Source organism: Lontra canadensis, unplaced genomic scaffold, assembly GCF_010015895.1.
Source record: "Lontra canadensis isolate GAN:19392208 unplaced genomic scaffold, GSC_riverotter_1.0 scaffold28, whole genome shotgun sequence".
Taxonomy (NCBI): Eukaryota; Metazoa; Chordata; class Mammalia; order Carnivora; family Mustelidae; genus Lontra; species Lontra canadensis.
In genome coordinates this window covers 15,303,412-15,323,967 of record NW_022631022.1, presented here as the reverse complement: position 1 = coordinate 15,323,967, position 20,556 = coordinate 15,303,412, and the positions used below count along the sequence as shown (strand labels likewise).

Below are 20,556 nucleotides of genomic sequence, written 5' to 3'. Positions count from 1 at the left end.
AAATAAATGTAGGGAACCTCAGGGTGTGGCAATGAACTTGGTTCCAGAGAAGGAGATAGCACTATGCCTGGGCACGGTAAGCAGAACCAACACATGGAGAAAGTCTATATGGAAAAACGGAAAAAAACGGAAAAAAGGAAAAACGGAAAAACGTCAAGCTCCAGGACACCCAAGAACATTTACTCCCAAAAGACTGACTAACAAAGAATGTTAGTGTGTGATTTTTTATTGTTCTCCCTCATTATCTTATCTGAGCCCGTTTTTTCACTAAAGATTGTTTTAAAGCTTTAAAATAAATAACTGGGATATAATTCCTTTCTTCGGTTTTTTGACCTGAAGACAGGCTCTAATCACTGCTTGTATTCCACATTTACCCTACTTCCCTCTTCTTCCTTCATCAGACTCTGGAGAAAAAAGAAAGAAAGAAAAGAAAAAAGAAGTGGGTGCTAATTCCAAGGAAAGAGAGATCCAAAGGGGGATGGAAAAGACAAGTCACAGCGGCAGTTTGAGTCACTGTGAATCCAGCTGGTGTCTGTAGAGCTGTGATAAAAGAATTACCTGTTTTGTTTATCTCTGGAATTAATCTCTGCTCCTCTATCTATCAGCAGTTGACATATTGTTGGCCTACACATCTGAGTAGCCAGAACCAGTGGTGTCCGCCCATCCTAAGCAACAAGAAAAATAAAACCGCATTAAGACAACAAATCTCCCAAAACATAAAAGTTTGAATACACAAGTTGAAATGACAATAAGCATACACGGACTCACCACATCTTTGGCATTCACGGAGGCCCCATGGTCACAAAGCAGCTGTATGCTGGAAGGACAGTCTGCCATGGCTTTGAGGAGCAAAGGAAAATGATAAATGGTGAACATCTGTTGGTAAGACACATGGTGCTTTGCTACGTCCATATAAGGCATAAGTTCTACAATTTCTAAACTACCAAGCTTCACATCGTCCACTTCTTAGTTTAGCATTTTAAGTACCTATTGTAGAAAATGGGTTAGACCAGATCATTTTATAAATGTTGTACAATTTATTGGGACCAACAAATATTGTCACCCTTAAAGAAGACAATATACTTCTACCCTAAGTGTAAACATAGAAATAAAAATCAAATTTAAATTTTCTACTTAGAATATATTCTTAAATGTGGCTACAACTGACTTGATCCTTGAAGGGTTAGCTCAATTTTTTTTCTTTTTTTAATGAATCATACTCAGGTCTTTATAGAAAAGTCACAGTAAAAAAGGTTTAACTCAGATAGTTCATAGATTGCAATGTCTGCCTTTGATGATGCAAAGCAGGGTCATTTTGCTAAAAATTATATTGTAAAACCACACACTGCTTTTTTTCCAACCAACACTAGAGTTCATATTTGTATTAGGAAAAAAATTATTGTTAACATCATAAAATAGGACTGTGTTTCAACTTCCCATGAGTTTTATTAAAAGTTTTTATATTATTATTAACAAATACTTCCTGTATTTATTATGAGTTGAGACTAGATTATTAGCCACAAAAAGTACTGACAAAGTCAGCATTCTTGTGTGTGTGTGTGTGTGTGTGTGTGTGTGATATTCCACAGACTAAAAGAAAATACACATAAGAAAATCAAGTAAATTTTCTGCTGTCTTTAATCCAACAAGTCTTTTACATAAAATATAGTTTTTTAACTACATATATAACTTTCACATAAAATATATATAACTTTTTTAACTATATATATAACTTTTACATAAAATATAGTTTTTTAAAAAAAGATAAACTGAAACTGAATACATTAATCCAGGAATTCTAAAACTAACAACCATTCCCGCCCAACTGAAAATAAGAATGAAACAATGTAAAGCATAATACATTCCAGAGCTACAATATATTGAACTAGTAAAGTCAGCATTAAAGGTGCTATGGTGGAGTGGCAGCCATTCACCCAAGTGTGGGTGTCACACTTTCTTCCATGGTAACGAAGCTGGGGGTGGGGGGACCTGGGGGCTCACTTGGAGACCACAGTTCCCAGACTCCCTTTGCATGCTTGCATGCAGGCATGACCATGTGCAATAAATCTCACCAGTGGAATGTGACAGGAGAGATGTGTGCTACCTTCCGACTCTAGGGCTTAAAAGAATGGTTTATACATTCCTCCATCATTTTTCCCCTTCCTGTGAGCAGGAAAACAGAAGTGCCTGCTATCAGCTTCAGCCTTAAAGATGAGGATAACACCCTAGCTTAAGGCAGAACGGAAAAATGGAAGGAAGGAATCTTGGTCCCTGAATGGCCACAGGGAGCAGAGGCACAAGCCCCTCTGAACACCGGGACTACAACAGGAAAGAAAGCAATCCTGTGGGGTTTGTTAAGCCAGTGTTCTTTTATAATGTCTTTGTCACAGAAGCCTAGCCTTATCTCTAACTGAGACAAAACTGCTATCAGGAGTTCGGTGCTGTTACAATAAATCCGTAATTCATACAGCACTGATTTAGTGGTTGGGAACTAAGTAGTGACTAAACATATTTCATATTTCAGGCTAGAAATCTTGTGATTTTCTCACACTATGGCAAAACTTTTGAAAGAGCTATATCGTCCATCATTATTTAGAAGGTGTACCACATGACAATGAAGCCTTTCAAGGTGAAGCCATAGAAAACAGCCAAAAATTTAGTGCACATTGGCAGTTGCTTACTTTCAGCAAGGTCTGGTGAGAAAGAGACAAGTCAAGCAAGAATTAGCCAGTTTATGAACACATATATTTGGGACCTCGGAGATGTGGGGAAGCCAACTGCTTCTCTGTGTCAAACAGCAAGATATACCACTATTGTGGTATTTCTCCCACTAAGGAGAAAAAAAAAATTTGGTCTTGGAATAAATATCATGGTAAGGACATTATAATCCCATTCAAAAGTATTATTTCAGATGGCTGTGAGGTGGCCGCCATTAAACGAGGCAGAGTCATGACTCTACAAACAAGAACGAGAACTAAAGGATGGTTAAGAACTTCATGTCCAGGAAGTAACTTTGGAGATGGACAAATGGAAACAGCTGGCAACAAATAAACCAGACAGCCGACCAAGGTTTTAGGGGAACCGTACTACGCAAGGTCCCAGAAGGCCCTTGCTAACACTCATGATTGTTCCAGCCCTTAAGCTCCCTCTACAGAGGACATGCTTGTTGCCATGCAATTTACCTGTGACCTTAGAGAATAATGGACAAGTAAGAACCTCCCAGAAGGCAGAGCTAGGGCCCATAGAGAACAAAGGATAAGGCATTTCTCCTCAAACACAAAAACCACACTGGGGTCATTGTGAGGTTCAAACAACAATGCATATGAAAATACTTTGCAAATACCACCACTTTATACAAAACAAACAAACAGACAAACAAAACAAAAACCCTTGTGTAAAAAATTAAACTATCACAAAAGCACGTAAAACATAAAAAGAAAAAAGCTGAAATAAATTAAGGTCCCGAGGGACGCCTGGGTGGCTCAGTTGGTTAAGCAGCTGCCTTCGGCTCAGGTCATGATCCCAGCGTCCTGGGATCGAGTCCCACATCGGGCTCCTTGCTCTGCAGGGAGCCTGCTTCTCCCTCTGCCTCTGCCTGCCATTCTGTCTGCCTGTGCTCGCTCGCTCTCTCTCTCTCATAAATAAATAAAATCTTAAAAAAAAAAAAAAAAAAAATTAAGGTCCCGAAGTTTGAAGGAAATTTGCAGTCTATTCCATTTTTAATGAAGACCGCTTTTATTCACTTCAGATATTCCATAAACATGACAAGAGAGGGTAACTACTTCACTTTGGCTTTCCAGTAAACGGTAGGAATGTCAGACTGAGAAGAGTCAGGCCAGAGGTCAGACTGTGGTACCGTCCAAAAACACTTAATATCTAACTTTTGTCTTTAAGACCACTGAAGAATAATGCAGATAAATTTAAATACACAAGTATGATCAATAAAATCTATGAAATGACGAATATAATTTTTTTTAAATACAGCACATAACAGTGATATGAAATTTAGGACCAAGGCCTAACCCAACAGCTACCACCACCATTAATTAAGAAATTACGACATGCCAGGCACTATTTATAATTTAATTATAAACCACTTACTGTAGTAGTATTAACTTTATTTTGCAGATGAGAAAAATGGTGTTCAGATATGTTAATTAGGTAAATATAGTTTTTAAGGAAAAAATAAATCATCTTCCCATTTCTCCTACCAGATCCCTCCCTCCCTACTCCCCACCCCCAACCCCCAGAGTGAAACAGTGCTTAGAGCTTCCTTGAGAGCAGGATCATGTTTATTTATCTCTGGACTTCTAGGATCTAGCAAACCAGCCTTGGCCGAATGAATCTTTTTAAGCTGTACAATCAAATAAATTTCATATTCATGTATACAAACACTTCGTAATATTCTGTTTCTCCATGAATTATACAAATGTATGCATATTAAAACTTGGAAATGAATTTCAATGCCGAGCCGTTTTAACAAATACTGGCTATATCCCAGTGAAACCCTCACTTACCTGCATCGTGAAGTGCAGTTCTTCCCTGAAGATCTACGTGTTCAGTGGGACAATTGTACTATTAAAACACAGAAACTTAGTCAGCTGGGAGAGTTTTACTTTAAAGTTAAACAACTAGACTCAGATGAACAGCTGTTATTTAATCTTAAAATATTCCATTTATCAAAAAACCTAAGGACTACTAGACAAGCCACTAAATATTTTGACATGAAACAAATCTAATAACATTATACTGTAAATTCAAGTTTTCCACCAAACCGGAAACCATATGGTACATTATAATAGCATGGGATGTAGAAACTGTTATTGTTTGGGGTTTTTTTCTCACCAAGAGTTAAAATTTGAACAACTGAATCAGGAAAAACAAATGAGTTCTGCTATGAAACTTAGTGGTAACAATGTTTCTAGAAATGGAGGACCGGACCCTTTAACTGAAAACTTTCTTCAGCCCACTAGTTCAAGGAGTTCTGTGGCTGCCTGACTACAAGTTTAACTAGCGGTATCAATATCACATCACATAGTCTAAGTGACTGATGTTTACAGAGAAATATATAGCTCCTATGCCATATCACTTTATGTCATAGACCAGACAACAGAAAATTCCAGTCTCCCGCTAATGTCAACAGGAAGGTCAAGCCTTTGTTATTTATTTTTAATACAGTGAGTTATGCGATTCACTTCCCTAAGAGTTTTTGCTTTTTATTGTTCACATTCTTTCACAAATGATGGAAAAGAAATTATGTAAGCTAACAGTCAGAATTAACCTACTATTTTCTTTGATCTCAAATTCCAAAAACACACTGAAAACACATTATTAGCAGTCAAAATAGTAAAGACAAAGTATTAACCACTTTTACTACCTGTAGAAGTTTTTGTAGACACAATGCATGCCCGTATTTCGCAGCCAGGTGAAGAGCATTTCTTCCTATTAAAAAATAATAATAATTTAAGACATATGTGAACAGTTATTTTCTTCACAAGCGAATTTTCCATAGCAATGTGATTCATTTTTCCAAGATTAGTTGACAAGATACTTAATTTGTAAGCACGCTTTCACTCAGGTTGATACTGTAGTATGAGATAATGTACACACCAAAACAATGAAGGTGGGAAGAAAAATTAAATCTACAAACACATAAAGATCAAGAACTTTGTCTTATTCACCACGGTATCTCCAATACCTAGAGCAGTACCTAGGACAGAGTAAGTAATTAAAGTCAACCAGGAAAGACAGGAGGGAGAGAGAGGAAGAGGAGAAAAAGAGAATGGGAACTGGAGAGCAAGAAAGATACCTAGATTTCTCATAATATTTCTAAACAGGCAGTGTGGATGCTAAAATACAGGAAGTTAAGAGAGGTAAGTCAAAGAAAGTAATTTTCAATTTAAATTCAAAGTTCACTAAGACTGTGTCTCTGAAAATAAGACAACTCGTTCAAATATAATGTGTATTAAAATATGCCATTTTAAAGGAAACAAATCATCGGAAAGGTTAACTCTGAACACTGAAAAAGGTAAAGTTGCAGACAACATTCTACCTCCAAACATGATTTCTCCTAATTGTATTTCTTCACGCATACATCTCATTGGATAGTGAAAGATAAAAGGGTTTCACCAGGCCATTCCATCTTTCAATGTTTCATGCTCTTAACTTTCCTCTCACTTCACAAACCTCTCAAAAAATGATCTGACTTCACTGACAGACCCTTTTGCTAGAAGAGAAGTCATTTGTATTCTGTTCATCCTAGGTGAAGGAGTACACGGACTTCAACTTCCAACCTTCACTAGGTTTTATATGAGTTTAGATAAGTGGATTAAGTTTTCTTGGATCTGATCACTTCTGTGTACTGACCAACCAGGTTATAGAACAAACAGCAGTGAGTCCAGGCCTTTTTAACCAAGTACAGGAACAACACATTCATCCACACCTAAACATTCTCTAGTTACAAATAAGTCAGATGTAATGATTTCATATTTCAATTTGCTGACTGTGAAAAGTGACAAAGAAAACTATCATTTACATGCAAAGTAAGAAAGAGTATGGAGTAGGATGGTAGGGACAGTCCCTGGTGTTCAACACAATGGGTCACATAAAAACGTCCGGTGGGGTATTTCCTTAGCCAAACCCAAATCCAGCCACTTGAGATGATGCAGTAAAAAAACGAATATCAAATCTAAAGCACAACACTATGAATTACACCCAAGGTGCCTATCTGGTAAGACCTGAGTCATAAATTCCTCAAAACCAAAACCACGCTTACTTGAAATATGATGATTTTCAATATACTTTCGTACTGCTAGCAAATGAAGGAGTTAAGATAAAATACATAAATTTTTTTATCAAATTATTATTGAATATTCACACCTGGATTATAATAGACAATATTACAGCAAATAAGACAAGGTCCCTGTCCTCAGGAAAGGACAACACTAAAGACAAAAACAGTAAAACAAGGCAAATACAAATATAACTAAACAACAGCAAAAACAGAAGACAAAGACTTTAGGCACAGTATGTCAGGCTGCAGCATACAAAACGATGTCTGCTGCGCCTGGGAAAGCATTTAAGCTTGATCTGCACTGAAGGAGGTGGGGCAAAAGTCACTAGGCAAAAATATCCAGAGCAGAAAAAATACAGACAAAAAATAAGATAGATACTTGTTTAAATTAGAATCAGAACAACAAATAAATAAAATCTAAAGAGGTATATGGTTAGTCCAAAATTTCTATAAATATTCCTCTACATTAATGGAATGCTTTGGTAAGTAATTTACTTTTTTTTTTTTCTTTTAAGATTTTATTTATTTGTCAGAGAGAGAGCCCACAAGCAGGGGAAGCAGCAGGCAGAGGGAGAAGCAGGCTCCTTGCTGAGCAAGGAGCAGGATGTAGGACTTGATCCCAAGACTCTGGGATCATGACCTGAGCTGAGGGCAGATGCTTAACCAACTGAGCCACCCAGTCCTCCCAGTAATTAACATATTCTTTTGTTCCTCCTTCAAAGGTGGCAGAGAGAGTTTGGTCTTCAATACAAATTTTGATAGACCTTTAGGTAAAGATTCTCCTCACTGAGATCTCTCTTTTCCTCTGCCTCCCTTCCATTTCTAAACACAGTGCTGGTTTTATTGTAATGTGTTCATTATTTGTCTCTATATGGAATCACAGGATAAAATATTAAAGTTGTTAAGGAAATTCTGGTTCTAGGTCACTTCCTATATTTGATTGAATAACAAAACAGAACTGCAGAGAAAGAAGCTGTCAAGAGAATTGAGAATGGTTATCCTAAGAAAACCAGCACGCAAACTGAAGAGGTCTGTCTTGTGCTGTGCAGACAAACTTATGCTGTAAGATTTTAAAAGCCAGACATGGTACAACTAAGTTTAAGCAGAAGGCATAGTAAGAAAGAGACTTAAAACTGCCTACAAGAAATAATTTTTTTACAAATAGAGCTAACCAAACACAGAACAGATCTCCTTGTAAAAAGCATGCTGGGTAAGGACACAGACTCTGACCGCAGTGCATCTACTGAAGGACCCCGGGCCAGTTACTAAATGATTGGCTCAGGGCCTCGCAGCCTCACTGTGATGCTATGAGGAGACAGGGAGTTAGTGCATGTAAAGTGCGTGGCAGAGTGCCACGTGCCATGTCAGCTCTTCTTGCTATGATCATTCTTGGTCGTGCTGTCGCTGTTGCGAAGCAATTAGGTTCCCATCATGAGAAATGTCCAACCAAATACCGAATGACCTCATGACAGCAAGGAATCATAGAGTCAAGAGTATATGAGTACAAACTAAATGGCCCCTAAAGGTTCTTCGAACTCTTGAGACTTTAGGATCCTATAATATTACGAAGACCAGCACTGGACCTCAGGTCTCCAAATGCTCATCAGATCAGCAATCCTGTCTCAATTCCCTGTGCTTTACCTCTCCGAGACCAACAATGATACCTCAGAAGTGAACTTTTTCTAAACCATTTAAAAAAACAGAAAATTGAGAGTGTCTCTCTCTAAATCACAGTTCGGTCTGACGAACGCTGGCAGTAGACAAGGCTCGTCCTCCCTTTCTGTTTTATAACCGACTATGGCGGCAACCGACCTGCAGTGTCGCTGGTGGCAATGTCAACTCCATGCATAAGGATGGCATTCAAACATTCAAGATTCCCCTTGGAGGCCACAACATGGAAGCTGAACGAAAAGAAAATATATGTTATGCCACAGAAACTATGAAACATCGACTTAAATGTTACAGAATGTCACCTTTTATTCAACACACACACACACACACACACACACACACACATTTTAAAGTCTACATAAAATATCTATGTATTTTCTACTAGAAAAAAGAAACCTATCCCTTATTGCTGAAAAATTAATTTTAACCCAAATTTACATAAGGAGTCAATACTCTCCAGAAATACCTCCTTAGAACCAATGGAATGTTCCAATGTTCAACAGTCGTAATAAAAGAAAATTTATACAATAATACCACTAACTCTATAGCCTATTAGTACTCAGTAGTGCAGGCACCAGTGCTGGAATGCACTGAATGCACTGAAAAACTTCTACCAGATCATTTCGCTTCATTTCAAATACACCGGAACTGCCAAAACAAATGAAGTTATAGAAGAACGCTAAGGCCAAACACAGATCAAACACTTATCCCTTCTCTTTAGAATTATCAAATTAGAACTCACATGGAAAAGCCTTCAAAACAACAAACTAAGCTACACTTGGAAAGCCGTGGAGGAGCTGGTGTCCTCCTCCCCCAAAGTAGCCACAACTGCCACCTAATTCTTCCCCTTTGTTCACAGACCTGTATGAGCGGGTGAAGTCTTGCACACACAGCCATGACAAGCTTCCTATTAAGGCAAGGAAAGCCTGCTTAAAAAACTGACTTTAAGCCATCAGGTATTCAAGATACAAGAGAAAATATCCCACTGTTTCTTTGATCATTTAATACTTTATTAATCAACAAACATTTACAGAAATATTTTGTGTGCCCTAAGAATGGACAGTGACCGACTGACTATACTCCACCAAATCCAAACTGTTAAGTAAGGACAGGAGGGTTTGCCGACAAAGGATGCTGACCACAGGTCAAAATACAACTGACCCGTAACTAAGTACAATGACCACTATGAAGATGCCAGGAGATAAAGGATATACAAGTGCTCGGCAAGGGGCCTAGATACAGACAAACTCCATATCACACTCTCAGGAGGGGTCTTCCCTAACCATCCTGTTTAAAATTTTTACATTTCCCCATTCCCTGAAACCATAGTATTCCAACTTTTCCAATCCCTGCCTTTATTATTCTATACAGAAACACATATTTTCAAAATGATATATAAATTCAAGATTTATTTTCTTTATAGTCTTTCTTTATAAGTATACCAGTCCCTTCCCACTCAACTATACACTCAGTGAAAGTAGGGATTTTTGTCTATTTTGCTTCCTACTATATTCCCAGACCAATTTACGTACCGGACAGATGATGGGCCCTCAAATATTTGAATATCTGAACGCTTAGAGACAAAATCTGGAGCTAGGTTGCAAATTCATTTCCAGATATTACAACACTTGGCCAGGTATCTCTACTCGTATTATGACAATGTAAATGCAAACTAGAGACCAAGCGCTACTAAGTAAAATAAAGGAGGTTTGTGTATAGGTTGAATTAGAGAGACAGAGATGCTTCTAATAAAAGGAATATAATGTTCATAGGAACCAAGAAAGTTCTTCTTAGAGTGGAATTAAATTGCTGTAAGGCTAAGGGTATTGATCTCTGTGACACCAAAGTATAGAATTACACTTATTATACTATGCCATGCCCTGTTAGAACCTTCTGAGAAACGGTAATGTTCTTCAAGCAAAGGTTTCACAATCTTGGAGGGACCATTTTTTTGTTTGCTTGTTTCCCTTTCTTAGCTCCAAAAATTTGGAAGTCATTTTTCTTCAAAATAAATCAACATTATGCTGATGTTGTCCTAAAGGGCAGAAATCACAATACATCTACATTATTAATGCAGATGTGATATAAATAGCAGACTTCAGAAGGAAGACGTATCGATCACTACAGTGTATGCAAAGAGCTGTAAAGGAAATCTGAAAAACTACTTTACAGAAATACTCTTTTTTTAATTTAAAAAGTCAACTTTGTCTTTTTTTAAACTAGATGCATGTTACTGCTTCTATAATACGAAATCCAGGTAATGTGGACGATCTCTGACAACAACGAGAAGAGCCACGTAAACTGTAAGACATATGTTGGAAGGCATCAGTGAGCTAAGACAGTGAAAAACCACTAGGCCAGGACACGGGGAGAGACAGAGGCCCCGAGAGGTAAGCTTGGTATCTGAGGCCATTTTTTGCCGAGGAACATTTGCTGATTCCAGAGAAAACAGCTGGGATGCCAAATAGCACTTCTGACAGCCTGAGGGGACGGCGAGACAGGAATTGGTATCCGGCTTTCCAAGTGGCAGTGGGGATTCCTGGTGAATCTGCCCTGTTTTGCTTTGGCAAAATCTCCTATTCCCCAGGAGAGAGTTGAACAGGAAGAAAACAAATCCTTGCAGTGACTCTGGCTAGGCTTCAAATATTTCATTTTTGAAACTGGATCAAGGTCAAGAAGCACATATTACTTCTGTCTTAAATTTCAGAACTAAAATAAACCAAAAGTCATTTGAAATAAAAGAAAGTGTGTTTGTAACATGTCCCATACTTGACTAAATACAAAATGCTCTAACTAAGGAAGAATACAGTCTGTGTGTGAGTAGCAAAAGGAAAATATCTTATCCCATGAATCCTAAAAGAATTATATTTCCTACAGTGAAAACCTCAGAGACTAATACTACTCATACGTCTTACAAACTGAAGTTCACAGTTCATCAAATTATACCAGATTTTTATAACTCTGACCATTAATACAAATAATTTCACTCAAAACTGAATCTCAGATTGAAAAAAATATGAACAGCAACTCAAGCAACCGTTCACTCAAAACATTCATAGCATGGTTGGGTGGAACTGAAGAAATAAGGTTTCATTGACAATTTTCATCCCAAAGATTTCCTTCATCTTCTAACATCTTGACGTTTGGTAAAAAAAGAAACACAAAAAATAAAGTCACTTTTAGATATTAAATTTTTACTGCTTATACTGTGAGCCCTACAGAAATAGCTCAAAGTTTAGCAAAAACAGGAGCAGGACTCAAGCAATGTTTCTGTGGCTAGCAAATCGCCTACTTGATAAAATTGAAACAGTATAAAAAAATTCGAACTTTTCAAACTTTATTGGTATTAAAAGCTACTTGATTTTTATGTCATGCTTTGCTATTTTTCCTATACTTGAATATTTAAGCATCCTAAGGTAGTGATCTACATTAAACATTAACTATCTACTTCCTAATATTCATTTCTATATTTAGTATCTTGTTTGCAGTTATAATATTCTAAATAAACTCGTGCAAGACGGAGAGGAACTTTAGGAAATGAGACTCTTAACCTCTAACTTTGGAAGGTTTCCCAGATAAGGTTTTAACTGCTGTAATTGCAGAGGGCAGTAACAGAATGTACACCCACCCTTTAACCCATCCTCAACAGGAAGGGAAGGGAAGAAGACGGGGAGGGTGGGAGAAAAGCTAAGCAGGAAAACAAGCCAGTCGTCCTTCTCAGTGACCCGGAAACCAGAAGATGATATCACAACCTATGCTTCCCTAAGCCACTCTAGTTGTTCTGCCTCCCTTTCTGTTCTGAACATTCTCACTTAAAATAATGACCCAAATATAAAAACAGATTGGGAGTTCAGACTAAACAACTAGACCGCTGGGTAGTATTTTAGTATTCTCTCTAGATTGAAAATCTTACACACTAAGAGCAAATTATTAGTCCCTAATGTCTGAAAGCGATGTTATAGCGTGGGTTTTGATAAAGCCTTTTTAAGTTGATACCTTGACAGCCACAATTCACAAATTTCACTTGTGTCCCAAGGGTCTACCCAAATTCCCTTGAGGGAATTATCATCAGTAATACTTACGCAGATCTGCCTTCCACATCTAGTTTGCCTGGATTGATGCCCTTTTTAGCAAGGATTGAGGTAACTTTTTCTACATCTCCCCTCTCCGCGGCTTTCATCAATCGGTCATCATATTTGTTCCAATCTGCTGCATGCTACAAAAAGGAAAAACATAGATAAACATGGCCTACTCTCTATACTATATTAGTAAGACTTTCTCAAGAAGGAAGGAAAAGAGAACAGAGAGTGATACTGCATAAAACATCACTCAATCTCCACTGCACCCCACATTTCATGAGAAGAGCCTCTCCAAAGAACATGACCTTCAAGAAATATTTTAAGGTCTAATTTTGAGAAAAAGCATGTTTCTCATGTTCTGTTTTCTTTGCCTTCAGAACAAAGAAATTAGTAATTGTTGAACACCAATCTGTACCAGGCGTGAATTACCCAAACGACCCCAGTGAACTAAAATCATCATCTCCATTTAACAGATGGGAAAAGTCAAGGCTCCAGGGATGTTAAAAGACCTCAGCAGCCAAACCCAACCAAGACTTCTCATGATTTCCAAAATCAGTGTGCTTTCCAAAGTGCTTTCCGGTGATTTCCAAAATCAGTTCTCCTAGTCTCTAACTCCTGCTTTCATATTTGGCTCTGGTCACCTATCTTCCAAGACCTTAGATGCAATGGAATCCTGTACACATTTTAAGACATCCACAGACTCACACAGCCTGCTTAAAAAGTACTGTTGGAAATATATTTATGGAGGCAAATTAGACACATACCTACATTCACATACACTCTGTCTCTGTCTCAACAGAGGAAGCAATTCATTAAGCTTATACACTAGGATAAAAAGAAACCTCTACATAGAAAAAACAAAGACTCTAAAGTATTAACTATTTTAAAATCCTAAGACAATAGGATTACAGGTGACTTTCATTTTCTTCCTTCTTTTTTACATTCAACATATATTGTTTTTGTTTAAAAAAGATTTTTGGTTTTAACAAAAACTCAGTACATGCGTTTAAGAGGAAGATCAAAGGCAATTTTTTAAATAGGAGGATGTATCACATGATATACATTTTAATTGTATCAAGGTTATTTTTAACTTTGGAGAAAACATATGCAAGACATTTTAAGGCCAATAACTTGGATTTTTTTCTTAGTAGGCAGAAATGTAGAACCCAGAACTAAAATACACAATATTTAACCAAGTTAAGGTTTTAGCCTTTTAAAATATTATATGTAAACTTATTGCTGAATTCTGTACTAACCCCAGTACTATTTCTAGAAAAAAAAGAAAGATGTACCTATTTTTCACTGAAACTTACAAAGCAATTCCTGTGTCCACAAATAGCAAAACAAATCTCTGAGGGAGAAAAAAAACGAATCTGTTACATGAAGCATATCCTCTGTCTGATCAGTGGGATTAACTTTCTATTACCTCTCCCCTTCAAACAGCAACACAAAACACCAACTTTCTAGCTAAGCAAGCAGTGTCTTCATTAAATACTTGAAGTGAAAATAAGTATGAAAATTGAAAATGAAAAAAGATAAATACATTAAAATTTTAACCTACTCCTGAAAAGCAATGTTTCCATGGAATCCGGTTCAAGTACCTACAAAGACTTCAGCATCGTTGTCTCCAAATTAGTTAAATTTGGAGATGAGCCCACTTCCTTCTAACTTCAAAAGCTCAAATTGTCAACTCGGAGACTAGGCCTATTTACTGGCTCAAAGGCTCAACTACATTTGAGGCATCCCCCCTTCTCTAGCTTTAAAACAAAACAGTTTACAGACTCTAAATTGGGGAGTGGCGTAGAAGCAGACTTAAGATAAGACTTGGGTTTTCAAATGCCTTAGGGATTAAGTCCTGTTTAACACAGAGATACTTGCTTGAAATTGATTAGTTTATCCTTGCAGTTAAAACCACCTCAACTTTATTTCCAAGTAAACTGCCACTGGAGAAAGGAGCTCTCTAAAACAAGGGGAAAAAAACCTGTAAAATCCTAAAGCAAGGCTTTTTAAAAGATAATTAAACATGATCCAAGTCTCATGTTATCATGGGATTTTTCAGTTCCACTTCACCAAGCACCGTTTTCCATCCCCGTCCACTGTCAGTTAACAGAAATACTGCTCAATTACTAAGATTCTATTGTGTGCTTTTTAAAACCCCAGAAAAAGAAACAAGAACTGTAGTCTGCTATCACTAACCCCAATCTGCTGCTCATCAAATACATCAGAAAGAAGAGAAGGCAGAGAGACTAAAATTAATTAAACAGCAGTACATTTTACAAAAATACAGCTCAGAAAGCTCAAGCACGAGTCCTCTGTGACACTGGACAGCAGGGATACCTACTCTGTTCTTGGGAGCACAAGAAAACCAACAGTTCATCATAGACAGGATTTAGTCTCTGGTTGCGAGCAGCAAACTACTGGGCATTAAGTTACAAAGCTCTGTGGCTCACAAAGCACGCCCTCAGACAAACTCCTAACCAGTGACTCCGTCCCTCGCTTTACAAATCTTCCTGTTCCGCAATCTTCATGCTGGGCTACACTTAGCTTGGATCTCTAATAATATTTTCTTCGTCTTCGGGATCCTTCTCCGCCTTCATAACGCTTGAAGATTATCTTCCTTATGGAGCAGCCCCAAGTCAGGTACTGTAACTCCTCTGATTTCTTAATGTTTAGAAGCTGTCTTTCTATGAAGCTGTCCCCTTCACGGACTCCACTGGAAAAGCTGACCAGCCCTCTACATCCTGCTGCCTCAACACTGCAACACAGAGGCCGCTGTGCATGACAAAAGCGTCCACCTCCGAATCCTCCCGTAAACAGTGCGGAGACAGCCTCCCATTGGTCAGGTTCTATTTTAGATTCCATAGGCCTTGACAGCTGAGTGATAGAGAGGGGCAGCTAAGAATATACTGTAAACGCATGCTTCTCCTCTGAGTAATAGATTTCAGGTCTACAGGAGACAAACGACTCAAAACACATTGTAAAACGTGCTTATTATACATCGAGTGACGTTATGCCAATACTGTTAAGAGGCAAATTTGGCTATTCCACAAGACGATGTTTAAAACCAGTTTCAGTCTTAGGATCTATCATGAAGTTATAATTGCTTTGATAAACAGAATATAAAATGCTATTTTAAGCAAATGTGTCATACTCTAATTTAACACACACACACACACACACACAGAGTAATGTTTTCAAATTTTCTCCATTTTCCTTCATAGCCCTATCAGGCTCGCTGCATACAACCAGGTTTCAGTTTACAACCGCTGCCAGTCTGTCTCCTAACATGAGAAATGAGAAGAGCCAGAGGCACTGCCAAGACACTAAGTAGACTGTGTTATGATGAATACTTTCAACAAATTTTAAATTTAACTCACTACTCTTAATTTCTAAGTTTAGCGCCCTGGCTGATATGACAAGTAAATATTTTATCAGTTGAAAATCAAATTATCTGGATTCAGGAATTACAAAAAAATAAGCAGATTTTTACTAAAGGAGGCAAATGCATATTGAACACTGGGCCAGACTGTAAACACAACTCCATTTGGGGACAAAGCAGACCACTTCTCTACATTCTTTATGATGTTCAACAATACTTGTACCAAAGTTCCTTCCATTATCAAGGAAAACAACAAACATCTGTGAGTTCCAGGCTGTTTTTTTACCTTCTGTTACCATGGTAGCATGACAGTAATTTATACTTCCACCAAAAAGACGAATTTGGGAAAACTGTTTCATGGCAATGCAAAACATTCCAACACAAGTGTTTATGGGAAGGAGGTTAACTGCTATACTATAGATCATGCTGCCAGTTAAAAACTGTTATGAACTTCATCAAGCAATCCACTTCCTACTAACTTCATAATATTAGGCACATATTCTAATTATAAAATATGTAAGTTCATACACCATAATGTATTGAGACAATTATTTTTTTTCCCCAAATCACATTAGACATCACAATGGAGTCTTGGCTAGACCTTGAGACTCCACTCACTCTATTTCACTCTTCTACAGAGGAAATCTGGGATGAAACTCAGGCCCTGTCCTTAGGTTAACAAAGCAAGCACATTCTATCTAGAAATAGGACTGCAAAGTCAAAGGAAATAAAAAGGAGGAAATCTGTAATCAGTAATAAAAACATGTAAGCAACTGTCCATGTTAAGCATCAGGAAGATAGGATTTATGTGCCCTCCTCTACTGTCGACGTCCTGAGCCTCTCCATTCTCTGTCACAATCTCCTGTTCCTACTCTCACACCCTCCTTGCTAGCTATTCTTCAAAAGCTCTAAGTCCCATTTTGCTGTCCCCCATGCCTATAGATTCTTCTCTCATTTTCTAAAAAGACATTTCCTCAGGGGGCTTCCCAAACCTCATATCTAAACAACCCCAGCCTCACTCTACTCCTACCACTTTTTTTTAAAAGTGGGCTTGAACTCATGACCCCAAGATCAAGAACCGCATGCTCTACTGACTGAGCCAGCAAGGTGCCCCTGCTCCTACCACTCTTAACCTTCTTGCCCTGTTTTACTTCTCTTCATAATACCCATCAGTATCTGCCATCGTATCATGTTTATTTATCAGCTTACTGCCTATGTCTGCTTTTTGCTTCAAAAAGAATCAAAACAATCAGAGGGCTGACTGAATTCAATAGCACATTATAGAGGGGAGACAAGATGGCGGGGAAGTAGGAGGAGGTGCCAGTTCAGCCTGTACTCTAAAGTGAGCTGATTACCCACCAAAGAACTCTGATCACCCATGAAATCAGCCTGAGATCAGAATTATACATGTCTGGATCTCTACGGGGGCAGAAGATGCCACTGGGCAGGTAAAGCAGAGTGGGGGAAGTTGGACTGATCTTGGAAGATAAACAAAAGGTGGAGGGAGCCACCAGAGGCGACCGATTGGAATGTAATACCCCAATACGAGAGTGCCCTGCATCTGGGGACCAGCATTAACTTGGAGTCTGGTTGAAAGCATTCAAAAAGAGCAAAGGATCACAGGGGGAAATTGTGGGAATCGGGACGGTTAGGGGCTTAGGTCCCCGGACCCAGGACAGCCACCCCTGGCGCTGAGCCAGAGAGAGTGCAGTGGAAAAACCAGGTCTTGGTCCCTGAGCCGCCAGTGCGCCTAAGAGCATGTTGGGTCCCGTGAGGGGCTAGGAGCCTCACCAGACGGAAGAAGCATAGCCTTTTTGTAGTCTCCACACGCGCGCCATGCAGTGCTATCAGAGCCTGAGACACGCGCGCCCCACACCCTCCCCTGAGAGAGGTGCGTGCAGGCGCCAGCCCGGCACTCTCGGACCCAGAAAGACCAGGCACTCCCAGCCCGGGCCAGCGGGAAAATCTCAGTGTGCGATCACTGCTTGGAACCTCTCTGGCGGTCCAGAGCTACCCAGACAGCCGCCGCTGTTGTGGTTTGGGTACAAGCAGGAGTTCCTGCGTCCCCAGGGACCGTGACTCGGAACATGCTCCGCCAGCGGCTGAGGGGAAACTTATGTGCTCCGCAGCACCTAGAGGGGAACAGACTGAGGCTTCTCTCTGAGAGGGAGGTCGGGGTGCAGTCTGCTTTCCTCTAAACAGCACATTATAAGGATTACACACCATGACCAAGTGGGGTTTATTCCTGAAATGCAAGGATGGTTCAACGTATGAAAACTGATCGATGTAATACACCGCATTAACAGAATTAAGGACAAAAACCACATGAGCATCTCATTTGATGCTGAAAAAGCATTAGACAAGATTCAAACATCTTTCATGATAAAAACATTCAACAAACTGGAAATAGAAGGAAACCACCTGAACATATAAGGGCCATATATGAAAAGCCCATATATGGGCTTTAAAAAGCCATATATGAAAAGCTGACAACTTAGTGGTGAAAGAAGAAAGCTTTTCCTCTAAGATCAGCTTTTCCCATTCTCACCACATTTATTCAACACAGTTTTGGAAGTCCCAGCCAGAACACTCAGGCAAAACAAAAAAGGAAATTTTATAAGAACTAGAAAGAAAGAAGTAAAATTATCTCTGTTTGTAGATGACATGACCTTGTATGTAAAAACACCAAAAAAAAAAATTCCACAAGAAAAAGAACTGTTAGAATAAACAAATTCAGCAAAGTTTCAAGATACAAAATCAACACACAGAAAATCAACTGTGTTCCTATGACTAAAAGTGAACAACCCAAAAATGAAATTAAGATAACATTTCCACTTAGAGTAACATTAAAAAGAGTACAATTATTTGAGGCACATGTGGTACAGTTGGTTAAGCGTCTGTCTTCGGCTCAGGTCATGATCCCAGAGTCCTGGGATTGAGCCCCACACCTGGCTCCCAGCTCAGCAGGGAGCCTGCTTCTCCCTTTCCCTCTGCCACACTCCCTGCTTGTACACTCTCATGTACTCTCTCTCTCTCTGAATAAATAAAAATATTTTTAAAAATACAATCATTAAAAACAAACAATCAAGGAGGTGAAAGATCTGTACACTGAAAACTACAAAACATTGCTGAAAGAAACTAGAGAAGGCACATATAAATGGAAAGGCAGAGTTCATGGCTTGGAAGACTTAATACTGTTAAGATATCAAAACTACCCAGAGCAATCTACAGATTAAATATAATCCCTGTCAAAATTCCAATGCCTTTTTTTTTTTTTTTTTGCAGAAACAGAAAACATCTTAAAATTCATATTGAATCTCAAGGGAACTCAAATAGCCAAATAATCTTGAAAAAGAAAACCAAAATTGGAGGTCTCATACTAATGATTTCAAAACATATTATAAAGCTACAGTGATCAAAACAAGTGCGGTACTGGCATAAAGACAGATACATAGACCAATGAAATAAAATAGAGAACTATTGAAATAAGCCCTCATGTATGTTGTCGAATGATCTTCAAGGTTGTAAGGCTACTCACTGGGGAAAAGAGAGTCTCTTCAACTAATGGTGCTGGGGAAACTGGATATCCACATGCAAAATAATGAAGTTGGGCACCTTATCTTACACCATATACAAAAATTAACTTAAAATGATTAAAACCTAAATTTAAGATGTGACCACAAAGCTGTTAAAAGAAATTATAGAGAGGAAACTTCATGACACTGGATTTGACAATGATTTCTTAGATAGGACACCAAAAACAAAAACAGACAGACAAATGGGATTACACTAAACTTGAAAACTTCTGTACATCAAAACAAAAACTTCTGTACACCAAAGGACACAATCAATAAATTAGTGCAAGGGTGACCTATGGAATGGGAGAAAATATTTGCAAATTATATTAGATACAGGGCTAATACGCAGAATATATGAAGAACCCTTATAACTCAGTAACAAAGAAACAAATAACCCAATTAAAAATAGGCAAATGAGTTGAATAGCCATTTCCCCAAGGATAATACACAGATGACCAACAAGCATACAAAAAGATGCTCAACATGATTAATCATTAAGGAAATGCAAATCAAAATTATGAGCTATCACCTCACATTCATTAGAATGACTATCAAAAAACAGAAAACAGTAAGTGTTGACAAGGATGTGGAGAAAGTGGAACCCTTGTGCACTGTTGGTGGGAATGAAAAAATGGTGTAGCTACAACAGAAAACAGGATGGCATTTCCTCAAAAAATTTTTAAAAATTTAAAATGGAACTAGTACATGATTAATGCAAAGTCTCAGAGAGGGATCTGTACAATTATGTTCACAACAGCATTATTCACAATAGACAAGATGTGGAAGTAACACAAATGTCCGTTGATGAATGAAAGGATAAACAAAATGTGATATATATATGCAATGGAACATTATTCAGCTATAAAATGGAAGGAAATCCTGTCACATGCTATGACATGGATGAATCATGAGGACATTATGCTAAGTGAAACAGACAAATGCCCCAAAAGACAAATACTGTATAGTTCCACCTATATGAGGTATATGAAGTAGTCAAATCATAATGTGGTAAAATAAAGGAAGTAAAATGGTGATAACGTGGAGCTGGAGGAAGAG

At 38.3% G+C, this 20,556-nt stretch overlaps 1 protein-coding gene across 3 annotated transcripts in view; it reads right to left on the bottom strand.

The window, feature by feature from the left end:
- Nucleotides 1-20,556, bottom strand: part of UACA (uveal autoantigen with coiled-coil domains and ankyrin repeats) — a 90,203-nt gene that overhangs the window by 29,101 nt on the left and 40,546 nt on the right. The window contains exons 1-7 of one of the 3 annotated variants that reach the window (XM_032864928.1): nucleotides 14,885-15,327; nucleotides 12,547-12,680; nucleotides 8,606-8,694; nucleotides 5,378-5,442; nucleotides 4,518-4,575; nucleotides 769-839; nucleotides 559-665 (exon numbers count right to left, since the gene is read on the bottom strand). In XM_032864928.1, the coding sequence (XP_032720819.1) occupies nucleotides 559-665; nucleotides 769-839; nucleotides 4,518-4,575; nucleotides 5,378-5,442; nucleotides 8,606-8,694; nucleotides 12,547-12,680; nucleotides 14,885-14,923 (563 nt within the window). In that variant the 5' untranslated portion in view covers nucleotides 14,924-15,327. Of the gene's footprint in view, nucleotides 1-558; nucleotides 666-768; nucleotides 840-4,517; nucleotides 4,576-5,377; nucleotides 5,443-8,605; nucleotides 8,695-12,546; nucleotides 12,681-13,856; nucleotides 13,886-14,884; nucleotides 15,328-20,556 lie in introns of those variants that run through there. The other 2 variants (XM_032864929.1, XM_032864927.1) reach the window with 2 other exon arrangements.